At 52.0% G+C, this 12,317-nt stretch overlaps 5 protein-coding genes across 5 annotated transcripts; 3 read left to right on the top strand and 2 right to left on the bottom strand.

Moving 5' to 3' along the window:
* Positions 1 to 107: 107 nt before the first annotated feature.
* On the top strand, positions 108 to 3,022 carry TRIVIDRAFT_80487 (uncharacterized protein; the record flags this gene model as incomplete). The annotated part of the gene is made up of 7 exons (XM_014095780.1): positions 108 to 204; positions 315 to 787; positions 844 to 990; positions 1,070 to 1,489; positions 1,554 to 1,728; positions 1,836 to 2,175; positions 2,266 to 3,022. The coding sequence occupies 7 exons, from the start codon at positions 108 to 110 to the stop codon at positions 2,267 to 2,269; spliced, it is 1,656 nt and encodes a 551-aa protein (XP_013951255.1).
* Positions 2,201 to 3,361, bottom strand: TRIVIDRAFT_183392 (uncharacterized protein; the record flags this gene model as incomplete). The annotated part of the gene is made up of 1 exon (XM_014095779.1): positions 2,201 to 3,361. One exon carries the CDS (start codon positions 3,359 to 3,361, stop codon positions 2,378 to 2,380), a length of 984 nt encoding a protein of 327 aa, XP_013951254.1.
* A 531-nt stretch (positions 3,362 to 3,892) lies between these two features.
* Positions 3,893 to 7,880, top strand: TRIVIDRAFT_183390 (uncharacterized protein; the record flags this gene model as incomplete). Its single annotated transcript, XM_014095778.1, has 6 exons — positions 3,893 to 3,980; positions 4,038 to 4,163; positions 4,226 to 4,288; positions 4,345 to 4,931; positions 5,014 to 6,675; positions 6,742 to 7,880. 6 exons carry the CDS (start codon positions 3,893 to 3,895, stop codon positions 7,753 to 7,755), a joined length of 3,540 nt encoding a protein of 1,179 aa, XP_013951253.1.
* A 306-nt stretch (positions 7,881 to 8,186) lies between these two features.
* On the bottom strand, positions 8,187 to 9,267 carry TRIVIDRAFT_42534 (uncharacterized protein; the record flags this gene model as incomplete). Its single annotated transcript, XM_014095777.1, has 3 exons — positions 8,187 to 8,744; positions 8,812 to 9,056; positions 9,219 to 9,267. The coding sequence occupies 3 exons, from the start codon at positions 9,265 to 9,267 to the stop codon at positions 8,187 to 8,189; spliced, it is 852 nt and encodes a 283-aa protein (XP_013951252.1).
* Positions 9,268 to 10,592: 1,325 nt separating this feature from the next.
* TRIVIDRAFT_41799 (uncharacterized protein) lies at positions 10,593 to 11,120 on the top strand (the record flags this gene model as incomplete). The annotated part of the gene is made up of 1 exon (XM_014095776.1): positions 10,593 to 11,120. One exon carries the CDS (start codon positions 10,593 to 10,595, stop codon positions 11,118 to 11,120), a length of 528 nt encoding a protein of 175 aa, XP_013951251.1.
* Between the last annotated feature and the right edge of the window lie 1,197 nt (positions 11,121 to 12,317).

The following is a 12,317-nucleotide window of genomic DNA, read 5'->3' as shown; positions in this document are numbered from 1 at the left end:
GTTGGCATAGACGGCTTCGAGAGGTGTAAGGCCGCCTTTCGATTTTTCGATTACCAATACTTAGAAATCTGGATACATATACATAACACAACGACTTGACCGCGACCATGCCCATCCCATCGCTTCAAGCACCAGTCCAGATCCCTCTCGTCGACCTCTGGACATATCACCTGGAGCAGCCCAAAAGCTACCCCGTCGACAAACGTCAGTATATTACAAAGCGACTGTTTTCTCGTCTCATTTTTTGTCTTGAAATTACTACTCATTCTTCGACAAAGGTGCCGTAATATCTCACAGCTAACACAATATCCCAGCCATCTTCGTCGACTGCGACACTGGCAGGTCTCACTCCTTCAACCAGCTCAAGCATCTCGCCCACGAGTTCGGCAAGGGCCTTCGCCATGTCTTCAACTGGCAAAAGGGCGACGTCATGGGCCTCTACACGCCCAACAACATTGACGTCCCCGTACTCTACTTTGGTATTCATTGGGCTGGTGGTATCGCTAGCCCTGCCAACCCGACGTACACGCCCGAGGACCTGGCTCAGCAGCTGAAGGACTCTGGCTCAAAGGCTCTTCTTACTCAGAAGCCGTTTTTGGAGGCTGCCCGCAAGGCTGCGGCGCTTGCAGGCTTGTCCGCGGACCGGGTTTTGCTGATGGGAGACGGACGGGATGAGACGGGAGTCCACAGGCATTGGACCGAGATTACTGCCCAGGGAGCCCCAGTCCAGCCTCAGAAGCCCCAGATTGACCCCAAGAAGGATCTGGCCTATCTCGTGTACAGCTCTGTGAGTGTGCCCATTTTCATGTGAATTTCTCATTGGCGACTAATACGTTCAATTAGGGAACAACTGGCATGCCCAAGGGCGTGATGCTCAGCCACTACAACATGGTTGCTCAGTCCGCTCAGGCGGAGAAACAAAACGACATCAGATGCATCTTAGGAGAAGTAGACACTCAGCTGGGCGTTCTTCCCTTCTTCCATATCTACGTACGTGCGTCCCTGGGAGACGAAACAGAACCGCAATGCTTTAAATCATATACTAACATCAATATCTTCATTCATCCAGGGCCTCTTTGTTGTATTGGGCACCACAATCCATACCGGCGCCAAATGTGTCATCATGCCCAAGTTCGACATCGAAAAGGCATGCAAGTTGATCCAGGACAATCACGTCACCTTCATGTATGTGCCGCCGCCCATCGTCCTCGCCCTGGGCAAGCACCCCGTCATTTCAAAGTACGACTTGTCGTCGCTGCGATGGATCACGTCAGCCGCTGCCCCGTTGAGCAGGGAGCTGGCCGTTTCGGTGTGGGACCGCCTCAAAGTCGGTGTGAAGCAGGGATACGGACTGTCCGAGACGTCTCCCGGCGTCATGGTACAGCTGCCGGAAGAGTGGTACAAGTATCAGGGCTCCGTAGGAAGGCTGTATGCGAATATGGAGGCCATGATTGTGGATGAGGACGGTAAAGAATTGGGCTATAACGAGGTAAGAAGCATATTGGCGGAGATTTCTACTGCTGAGATTCTTTCTAACAATGATGAAAATACAGTCTGGAGAGCTTCTCCTCAAGGGACCAAATGTCTTCTCAGGCTACTGGAAGAGACCTGAACTCAACAAAGAGAACTTTACTGAGGATGGCTGGTACAAGACGGGTGACATCTTCTACTGCTGTCCCAAGGGCAACTTTTACATCACCGACCGCAAGAAGGAGCTCATCAAGTACAGTAAGTACAACATCCTCACCCACATCATCAGGCACATTTCAACAATAGGCGAATTCTAGCCGTGCTTGTCTTATCCAGTATGTGAGAAACTAACTCTCCCACCACAGAGGGCTTCCAAGTCCCCCCCGCCGAGCTCGAGGAGAAACTCATTGGCCGCGAAGACATTGCCGACGTCTGCGTCATCGGCATCTGGGACAAGGAACAGCACACCGAGATTCCGCGTGCCTATGTCGTGCTCAGGTCCGGCGTCGAGGAGTCTGAGGCCAAGGCCAAGGAAATCACCGAGTGGCTCAATGCAAAGGTCGCACCGTCCAAGAAGCTGCGCGGAGGCGTGCGCTTCATCAAGGAGGTTCCTAAATCTCAGGCAGGCAAGATTCTGCGGAGATTGTTGAGAGACCAGGTCAAGAAGGAGGAGGAGGCGGAGGCAGCGGCACCAAGGGCGAAGCTGTAAGTGGAAGAGAGCGGGCGTTTTGGGTTCATGGTAGAAGAGGTCGTGTAATTTTAGCCGTTGTTTAATTGTACAATTCGACGCCGCAGATGACTTTGTAAGAAGTCTCATCTAGTGCCAATATAAGAAATACACATGAACGGGTCTACCGTTTCATCTATCCTGGTGTTCATAAAGCTGTCTATTTTCCATCACGTCAAATCATCCCAATCTTTCAGCCTCCTCTAGAAGCTTTTCAACGCTGAATCTCGGATCGCCCTTTGTAAACCATTCGAGCAGCTTCTTTCTTTCTTCCGCCCTCTCTTTTCTATGTCCATCCAGCTCGTCGCCCTTCTGCTCCCACCCGCCGTAGAAGCGCTGCAAGCACATAACCAACCATCTTGCGTGGTCCGGCTGGACGCCCCGCCCTTCCATGACCTGGCCCTGCATGAGAACCAGGCCCTTATCCTTGATCAGATCGAGGTGATGCGTCACAGTGGTATGTGGCTGCGCAAACTCCCCTCTGGTCTTGTACTCAACCAGCTGCGTGAACAGCACCGTGCTAGTCTTGGACGCTGAATCAAAGGTCCACTGCAGAAGGTGGATTTCTGCGCCCTGGTCCTCATGTGGCACCGGAAGGATAAAGAAGGGACTGCTGCGCGCCAGATCCTCCATCGCTTCGTATGTTGGCGCAGGGATGACGGCGCAGAGCGTCTGCGGAGACGAGGCATGGCGAAGGCGCCAGATGGCTGTGAGTTCCTTCTCAGGCAGGTCGGCGACCTTTTCGAGGTCGAGAATATCGCCAAGGGGTTTGATAGCGGGCTTTTCGCCAGAAGAGCCCTTCGGAGCGGGCTTGGGGGAGGATGGCACAGGCCCACGATACGGCTGGGAGACTGGTGTGCCCTCGGTCTGCGGGATAGATGCCGAGGACAGATCCTCTATTGAAGGAACGTCTATGGCGTCATTCTTGCGCTGTTCTTGTATCTTGTCCGCATACGCGGCCTTGAGGTCCTCAATGCTTCCGTGGCCCTCCTGCGACGCCTTTTGGCTGAGTTTCTCGCGGTACTTCTCGAGGATCACCTGCGAAGGCTGCGTCGTGTGGAATCGGACGTCGACGACCTGCGCCCAGCGCCGCTGCTGGGCGGATCGAGTGGCGAAGCGCACCGAATTGGTCGCCAGATGCCTCAATGTCGGTATTCGAATCATGGTCGAGGCAATGAAGCTGGAATTGGTTGTGCGAGTGCTGATTCAAGCAAAGAAGCAAGTCGAACGCGGGATTCTTCCGTCATTGCCAAAAGTGGGGCCCGAGTCCCAAGAAAAAAACACCCCACCATGGCCGATGTTCGTCCTGGCGGAATTGCGATTTTGGCGTCCTTCCGCTCGTTAATGTTTACAAATCCGTCCTTGCTCTGCATCCGAGTGGCCTAAAACGCCCTGAAGCGACGCTCTACAGAAGAGAATCCTTGCTGGAAACTCCAATTCTCATCCCGAGGGACACAAGGAGCGGTGTAGTCGTCGGCAGAGAGCGGCTGGTCGTACAAAAGTTACCCCGCGATAGTGACTGGGATTGGACGCTCAGACTCACCGAGACTTGCATGATAACGTTGGATCGACCATTGGGGGAGCGCTCGCTGCAAGAGAGCTGACAGACAAAGGTCTCTGGACTTTTTTTGGACTCTGAATCATTTGGGAACCACCCGGGTTCTTGTTTAGGCTTTACTCAGGCGCATAGAAGTCATGGCCGACTTTCGGCAGCTGGCCCTCGACTTTGTTCTCGAGGAAGATGAGGCCAAACTAACGGATTTGGCCCAGAGGGCGGCCAAGGGTATGTTTTATTTTGAAGCTTGGAAACGTAATATGTCTAACTTGTGTCCTTCCTTAGAGCTCGAGACAGCTCCGGCCAATTCCAACCCTGTTGCCCGGTGGGTAGAGGCTGTTCAGCCGTGGATGCCTGGTAACGAGACTGAAGATTCACAAGAAACTCCTGATTGGACATCAAGAGCGAAGGGTGAGAAAATAGCTCTCATCTTCTGGTCATAGCGATGCTGTACTAATTTGAATGCGATTCAGCTTTGGAGTTTCTGTCTCATACGTTGGATTTTGTGAAACCAGATCTCCTGAAATTGAGCCAAGGTAAACATGACCCTTAGATGCTGACACGACCCAGTTCGACTTACAGTATTTTCTAGTGAAACTCTTGATTGCCTTCTTCGGCGCCATGCTCGATATTGACCACAAAGCTGGTATCCTAGCTTCGGCCACGGCCTTGTCTCGGATTATAGCAATGAAGGCATTTCAGTCGCAGAGTGGCTACGACATCATCGGTAAAGTGTGCGGTATGAAGGAAGATTTCCAAAGGCAGACTGCCAAGACTCGTCTTGCAGTTTATGAGTTGCTGAGAACACTCATTGTCACCCCTGAAATCGCGAGCAATTTACAGCAACGGGACGGCCCCTCCTCTACATTCATGACCAATCTGCTGGAGCTGTGCCGGAATGAGAGAGACCCAGACTGTTTGATTGTGTGGTTTGACATACTGAGGATTTTTCTCCAGCAATATGAGCCTTCCCAGGAGGTCCTTGAGGCTGTCTTTGCTGCCTTCAAGGCATACTACCCCATCACCCTACCGCGCTTGTCACAAAGCGGCATTACCCCAGAGGATCTTAAATCTCAGCTTCGGAAATGTTTCTCGTCAACTTATCGTCTCGCATCTCTTTCGCTGCCATTTTTGATAGGCAAGCTTGACCAAGGAGACGGTGTCACGGTCAACGTCAAGGTAGGCTGGTTTTATTCTTTTCTTCAGTATTCGACGAATCTCATGTTTTTTTTAGGTCGATGTTTTAAAAACCATTAAAGAGTGTCTCGAAGAGTACACAAACCCAGAAGAATCCATTATTCCATACGTTAGTCGGACCTGGGGTAGTCTCAAGTATGAAGTACGAAACGGAGAAATCGAAGATGCCATCTGGGCTACTCTCGAAGTGTTGAAAACGCTCGCAACAAGGCTCAAGGGGGACGATCTTCGAAACTACACGCTAGATGTGACACGCGACTGCGTTAACGACCTTTCGAATCCAATGTACACTACTCCAGCTGGCCGTCTCATCGTTAGTGTTCTCAGCGCAAATCCAAGCGCATTTGTTCTCATGGTGGCGCCAACAATCACGCACCTTAAGGATAATCTACGACACCGGAAATCAGTGACCCATAGCCAAGACCTGCTGAAAATACTTAATGTCATCCTGGAAACTCGACTTCTCTTATCGCAGACACAGATGACAGATGAGCAAAAGAGCGATTTCGTGGCTATTGACGGCATCTTCAAGAATCTTTACCACGAGGTGTATAAAGGCCCCGTCGCACTTGGAAGCAATGAAAACGCTAATTTCGACGACATGAAAATTGCAGCAGAGGCTGTTCAGGGGGCGGGTGCGTTGGTCTCCCAAGGAACTGTGCCGCTTGGGTTGGAGAAAGATAGTGGGCTGCTTCTGCCAGAAGCAACAAGTTCCGAAATCTGCCAAGCACTTTTCGCCATTGCACTAAATGGCTTTGGTAACCATTCTTCAAATTCGAATTCGGATGATCTTCTGAACGAGACGGCCAAGGCCCTACACAGAGCCATCCAAGCCTACGCACCAGGTTTCCGACCTCTGGTAGACCAGTTTGTGTCAGTCGTTCAGAGCAGTCGTGAGAATCAGAGTGATGAAGCTGCTGAGAAAATCCAAAAGATTGGCTCTCTGTTGGCTTATGTTGGATGCTCCGAATTACCCAAATCTCTTATCGCTGGGCGACATAATTTCCTGGCCCTGGTTCATATCATGACTACTGAACTAATTGCGGCGATAGACGCAAAAGCTAGCCCAAAGATTTGGTGTGCGTTGATTATCGGTATTCAGACTACCTCTCGTTACTTCAATGACGCTTGCTTGAAGCATGAGCCAGAGGCAGACCAGGCTTTCGATGGCTCTATGTGGTTGTACCGGGTTACTTACAAGTATCCAGAGCTAAGAATCATTGCAGGAGAAGAAGATGACGGTTCGGCGCCAAGTTACAGTAGTGCAACACCGCCGAAGGAAGTAACTGCTACTGAGCTCCGCAATGACTTTTTGCTCATTGCTCTGGTGGTTGTTCGGAGTCTTTATCGCCGCGCCACGGCTGTAGTTGGCCCTATCCCGGGTACTAAGAGTCCGGCACTTCAGCTCAGCAGCGACTTTGATGGCTCTGACAAGACATCCGAGTATCAGTATCTCCATCTTGTCTCCGACTTTGCCGGCTTCGTTGCTCGCGAGATGGGTGAAGCACAGCAGGCTTCACTGAAACTCGATCATTACTTTTTGAATCTATTCCAAGAGGAACTAGTACCCGTGCCTCCCTCCATATCAGAGGAACAGAGAAAGACCAAGCTGGAGAAGTACACAGATGAGCAAGGATCATCATGGGGTTGGTTGACGGAAAAGACGGTCAATACTCTTTCTTTCGGACTCTTGGAGGCCATGAGACCGTCTGTTGTTGCAAAGCTCGTGAGTCATCTCCCATATTTCTCCCTGTCTCCTGAATCTCTCCCTCAATTCTAACTTCCTGAATAGTTTGACTCTGGAGTTGCGCAAGAGCTTTTAATCAGCGGTACTTTGAGTGCATCTCTCACCCAGAACTCGGTCACAAGACCTATTACCAGATCTATCCTGACTATTCTGGCGAACAAGTACAAGGTTGAGAGCCTCGGTTATCTGATGGCCAGGCTGGAAAGTCGATTAGAAGCTGCCTTGAAAAATGCTCAAAATTCTTCCGACAACGATGACGCCTCACGCTATCTGGAACAGGTATCCTCCATCTACGCAATCGTCAGCGGTCTGATACGTCGGCCAGGCGGCACACAAGCTCGAGCCCTGATTCAGCGGTTGCGAGATGCCCCCGGAAATGAAACCACCGGTCATCTGCTGGCTCGTAGATTGGAGATGGTTGTTGCACCGCAAAAGTTCTTGACAAAAGACAGCTTTGCCGTTGTGAAGCCGCTTTGGACGCAGAGGATTTACTTCGAATTGGTCAAGCCCATGCTCGACATTGCAACAAGCCAAGATGCCGAAGCTGGAAGTCAGCTTGTCAAGACCAATTATAGGATTGCCGTTTTATCAATGGTGAAGCACATGCCATTTTCCATTTGGGAAGACGACTGCGTGGAGATCCTTCGCGTATCAATGGCATTGTCGCAAAGCTTGGGTCCTGGTCCTGATACCCTGCCCGCGCTCGAGATACTCAAAAACATCTTGGCAGAATCTCCAGAAAAAGCCCAAGAATACGCCAAGAGCCTGATCGACATCTCGCTGCCTTGCTTCTCACTCAAGGCCGCATCACAGTTGACGCGGCCAGACTGGCTACCCTCGGGCTACGTCCCCGCAAAAATGCGCCCCGAGGTCGAGGCCGAGTGCGGAAAGCTGGCCCTGGAAGTTGTCGGTGCGCTGCCGCGGCTGTTCGAGTCGAGACACGTCGTACCGTTTGTTCCACAGGTGCGGAGAGAGCTTTCCCTGGCATGCGGGCATCCGGTGCGGGATCTGCGGAGACTGGCGAGAATGGCCCGGGCCGCGTGGACGGAAATCAAATAAGGTAGGATGACGGTGGGACAAAGCACTGTAGAGTATTTATAGATATTTTGGAGAGAATTTGGGGTGGAGATATTGGGCGTTAGACAAGGCCGAAATGGATAGACTTTACGCTTTGTTGTGATGACACCAAATTGTTCCAGACATGAACCGCTCAAGTGCGGTAGCAGATAAAGATAATTCGTCTTCATGATATCTGCTACCACTATATCAGGGCATCGAGCAGCACCAATGGAGTCTCTACTGAACATACTCTGTCTAGAATGACTCTTGTGAAGAGTGGCAGTCATCATTCTGAGGCCTCATGAAGTAAGAAAAGGGGTAGTAAAGAGGAGGAGGAGAAACTCATAGCCAAATCTACATGCGCATCATTCATTCATTAATTCAAAAAAAAAAAATTGTTTCCTTGTCCTCCTGGCAATCGCGCCCTATCCTTACGGGGTATCAATCTTCACATCGTCCAGACCCCGCGAGATGATTTCTCCCGCCAGCTCAATCTCGAGCTCAATATCCGGCTGAGCTTCCTCATACAGCCAATGCTTCTCACCCGCCATCATATAATTATTCATTGCAAGTTCATGCGGAATGATGCTCTTCTTCAAGCTCGGATTGCCCGCACAGGCAGCCTCGACCTTGAGCTGAATCTCACAGCTGCGCTCCACCAAGCCCAACAAAAAGGCAGCCTCATCGACAGTCTGTCCAACAGTGATGATGCCGTGGTTAATGAGCAGGGCAGCCTTACCCTTGGGACCAAGTGCCTTTGCAATCTGTCTGCCCTCCTGCTCGGCCGTCACGATGCCGGCGTACTCGGTGTCCACGGCGAGGACACCGTAGAGGTCGCAAACGTCCTGGGTGATCATGTCGAGAGGCTTACCAAAGGCGCACCAGGCACGACCGGCGATGGTGTGAGCATGGCAGATGGCGTGGATGTTGTGGCGCGCCTTGTGGACTTCAGAGTGGATATAGTAGCCGGGGTTATTGACAGGACGAGTCTACAACAAAGTCAGCAGTATACCCTTGATCGATTCATCCAAATAGATGCGGATTAGATTCTCATACCCTGTTACCACCGACAATCTCGCCATCGCTAATTCTCAAGCAGACCATGTCACTGCCGTTGAGGAGGGCAAAGTGCTTGCCAATGGGGTTCATCCAGATCAAGTCCGGGAACTCTGGGTCGCGAACCGAGATGTGGCCGGAGATGCCTTCAGTGTAGCCATGACGAGCCCAGTTGCGGAAGACGGCGGCCATGTGCAGCACAATGTGCTTGCGGTGCTCGTGAAAGGAGGGGAAAGTAGGGATGCCTGATGCAGTGAGTGGTTAGCGGAGGGTCTGGATGAGGCATTGTAATGAGATGTTTATGAGATGGGATGAAGATGAATGGATGAAGAAGATGATACAGGTCTGTTCTCAAAACCAGAGAAATGGTGGGCTATTTTGGCGAATGACAAATGGGATGGATGTACCTCGCAGAGGATTGGGCCCGCGGCTAAGATTGGCCAACTGGCACTCCATCTCTTCTTCTTCAGCAGCAGCGACGTTCATTTTGAGGACGCTCTGCGGCTGGCTCTGTTCCTCCTCAGTGGCTGTAGCAGTGGGTGGCGCCATGACGACGACGACGATGGTGTTTTATAGGCAGAAGATAACAAACAGCCGGGGGGATCAAAGGGTGAGTGGGTGAGGCGGGAGATGGCTCCTTGTGTTACAGAGGATACAAAGTACGAGCATCCGGCTCATGCCCAACGGCCATCTCACGGGTGTTTATACTCGTCGGTCTCGCAGACAGCAGATGCAAGGGGTGGAGAGGCTTCCGATGACGGCCAATGGCCATTTGGCTGATGTGAAGCCTGACGTAAGTTGGGTTTGGCGTCCTCTGTGGTCAGCCGTTAGTTCGTCGTGGATTTCCTATTCTGGGCTCACCTCATCTTCGCCGAGTCGCACTTGTATGCGCTTAGCCGGGGCGCCAGCTGCGGTTAGCGAGTTGTTGCGAATTGCTATATGCGGGGGATCCCCCACATGTCGGCCCGACATGCATATATGCAGTACGGAGGAGATGGCTTCAGTTGTCTCTTGGATGGACTATTGGGCTTGGGTATCCATGTTCTTTGCAGGACGAGCGATATTTTGTTGTGTCTTTATTTACAATTGATTGGCTAGGAGTAGTAGTAGCTGCAATGTCATTTGGTTTTAGCGGCTGAGGATATTCGTGATTGTCATCCGTGTGCAAAGTATTACCTCCAAGTATTAGTCGATCAACTCACCAACCCACCATGAAGCACTAAGATAGGTAGCCAGCCGCAGTGGGATACATGGATTTCCCCCCATACTCGACGTAGTGCCAAAATACAATTAATCACCGAGTCCAGCCCGGTCTCCTGCGCCCTCTCAAGACATTCTCGCGGTGCGCTGAATAATCCCGTCGAGGAAAAACACCTGCATGAACAGCAGTTTCTTCCCCAGCACCTGCAACTAGCCGAGCCCGACGATATCCCTTTGATGCATACGGATATAAGCTGCTGCCAACCACAGCATGAGCACGAGCACAAGCGGAAACCCGCCGCAGGAATGAACCTATAGAGGTAAATTACAACTACATTCGAACACTGATCGTAATTGATGAATAGCACGTAGATGAACTCGTAGGAAAACACATCTGCTTGATGTCCAGATGCTCAAAAAGTCTATTTCCCCATAGTCCCCCCCCTCTCATGCAGCAATTCCACCACTTACACGACCCCATAATCTGTGCTGCGCCTCACCTCTTTTCAACGACATGACTCCCCCAGCCATTCTCACCCTCAATCCCCTCAAACACCAAACAATCACATTCACAAACCATAATGGCATCCCGAGAAGAAGCCCTCAGGCTCTGCATCAGCCTCGCCCGCGAAGCCCTTGAAGCCGGCGACGCCCCCTTCGGCTCCGTCCTGGTCGACGCCAACGGCACCATCATCCACCAAGACCGCAACCGCACCGTCACAGGAGAAGCCGGAAACCTCCAGGCCGATGCGACGCTGCATCCCGAACTGACGCTTGCTCGATGGGCGCATCTCAATATGACGCCCGAGGCGCGCGCATCCGCCGTCGTGTACACGTCGGGCGAGCACTGCGCCATGTGCGCAGCGGCTCATGCGTATGTCGGGCTGGGCCGGATCGTGTACATTTCCTCCACGGCGCAGTACCAGAGCTGGATGGAGGAGGCGAATGTCGAAAAGGGGCCCGTGGCGGCGCTTCCGATCAATGCCGTTGCGCCGCACATTGAGGTTGAAGGACCGGTTCCGGGCCTGGATCTGGAGGTCAAGGCGCTGCATCAGCAGAGGTGGCAGCGACGGAAGCTGATGGCGGAGTCAACGGCCATCAAGGCTTGATCAGACGTGTATTCGGTCGACTGTATTGATGGAGCGTTCGGTGGCATTGAGATTGGAGCATTCGTAAACTCGATTGTTGATGGTATGCATCGCCGCATGCATCGCCGCATCGATAGGGAGGACATGAAGGCTGGCTCATGTGTTTTAAACCATGTTCAATGCAGAGCGCTTGACTCCGTTTCTCGAATCTGTCTGTTCGTCGCCACTCACCTTGTTTTCCACTGAGGATTTGCTCTGTCTTCATGACAAACGACCAGCTGCAAGCATCCGGTGCCCATTCTCTTGAAGCCGCCATTGCTCCCCAAGAGTGCGTCTAGGAGCGCTGCTATGGAAGTCTAGAGCGGCATGTCTTCGACCTGAGAGAGCATTTCTGCTATACCTTGGTGGTGATGTGAAGGCATCTTGCATGGACTTGCATTGCAAAGAGAGGACAGGTAGGTGCATGCGATAAACGCACCGGGCAAGGTGGGATGAGACCGCGTATGTGGCCAGGCACTGGCTGTTCCTCTGTTTGAACACAACAGCGTCAGTCACCGTACAAAGCAGTATCACATGTGAGCGAATGCGGAATTCTGTTTGATGATTGGACCATCCGGGCCGCATCTCTAACCGGCAGCCCGGACTCAAATCACGTAGCACAACGCAGTCAAACGGAGCCGCGCGTAGGTAAAGCACGCGCGCAGCACGCGTGCTTGCCATGACTGCGAACGCTTCTAGTGAAGGAGAATCTCCTTCGAACCGTCCATGAAAGAGAAAACCTAGGGAGCATCAGCGGTAGCAGCAACAGTAGCAGCAGGAATCCCTGTAGTTGTATGGGCTCCCAGCAGCAAGCGGCCACAACCTAGATGAATGCCAGCCAGCATTCACCTTTTGCCCGTTTTCCGTTTCCCATTTCCCATTTCCCGTCTCTCATCCCCCCTTCCCATCTCACTCTCCACCCCCATCAATCTCTGATCACCGCCTCAACACGGCTGACAAGGCAGTAACTGCCTCTACCATGGGAGCGTCAGAAACATTGGTCAACGCCAGAGATCGTGTTCGCGGCTGTCTGCAGCTAGGATGCTGATTTCTATGTACATGCAAACCGAATTGGCCATTTCCAACGGCATGTCACATGGTTCTGGCCCAAAGCGTCGTGTAAACTGCCTCATTGTTCCATAATCCAGAAGGCTTGTCGTAATTGGCACCTCTTTGCAC

This window comes from Trichoderma virens (assembly GCF_000170995.1).
Source record: "Trichoderma virens Gv29-8 chromosome Unknown TRIVIscaffold_89, whole genome shotgun sequence".
Taxonomy (NCBI): domain Eukaryota; kingdom Fungi; phylum Ascomycota; class Sordariomycetes; order Hypocreales; family Hypocreaceae; genus Trichoderma; species Trichoderma virens.
Note: the sequence above shows the minus strand (reverse complement) of the source record. Positions and strands in the feature narration are given on the sequence as shown.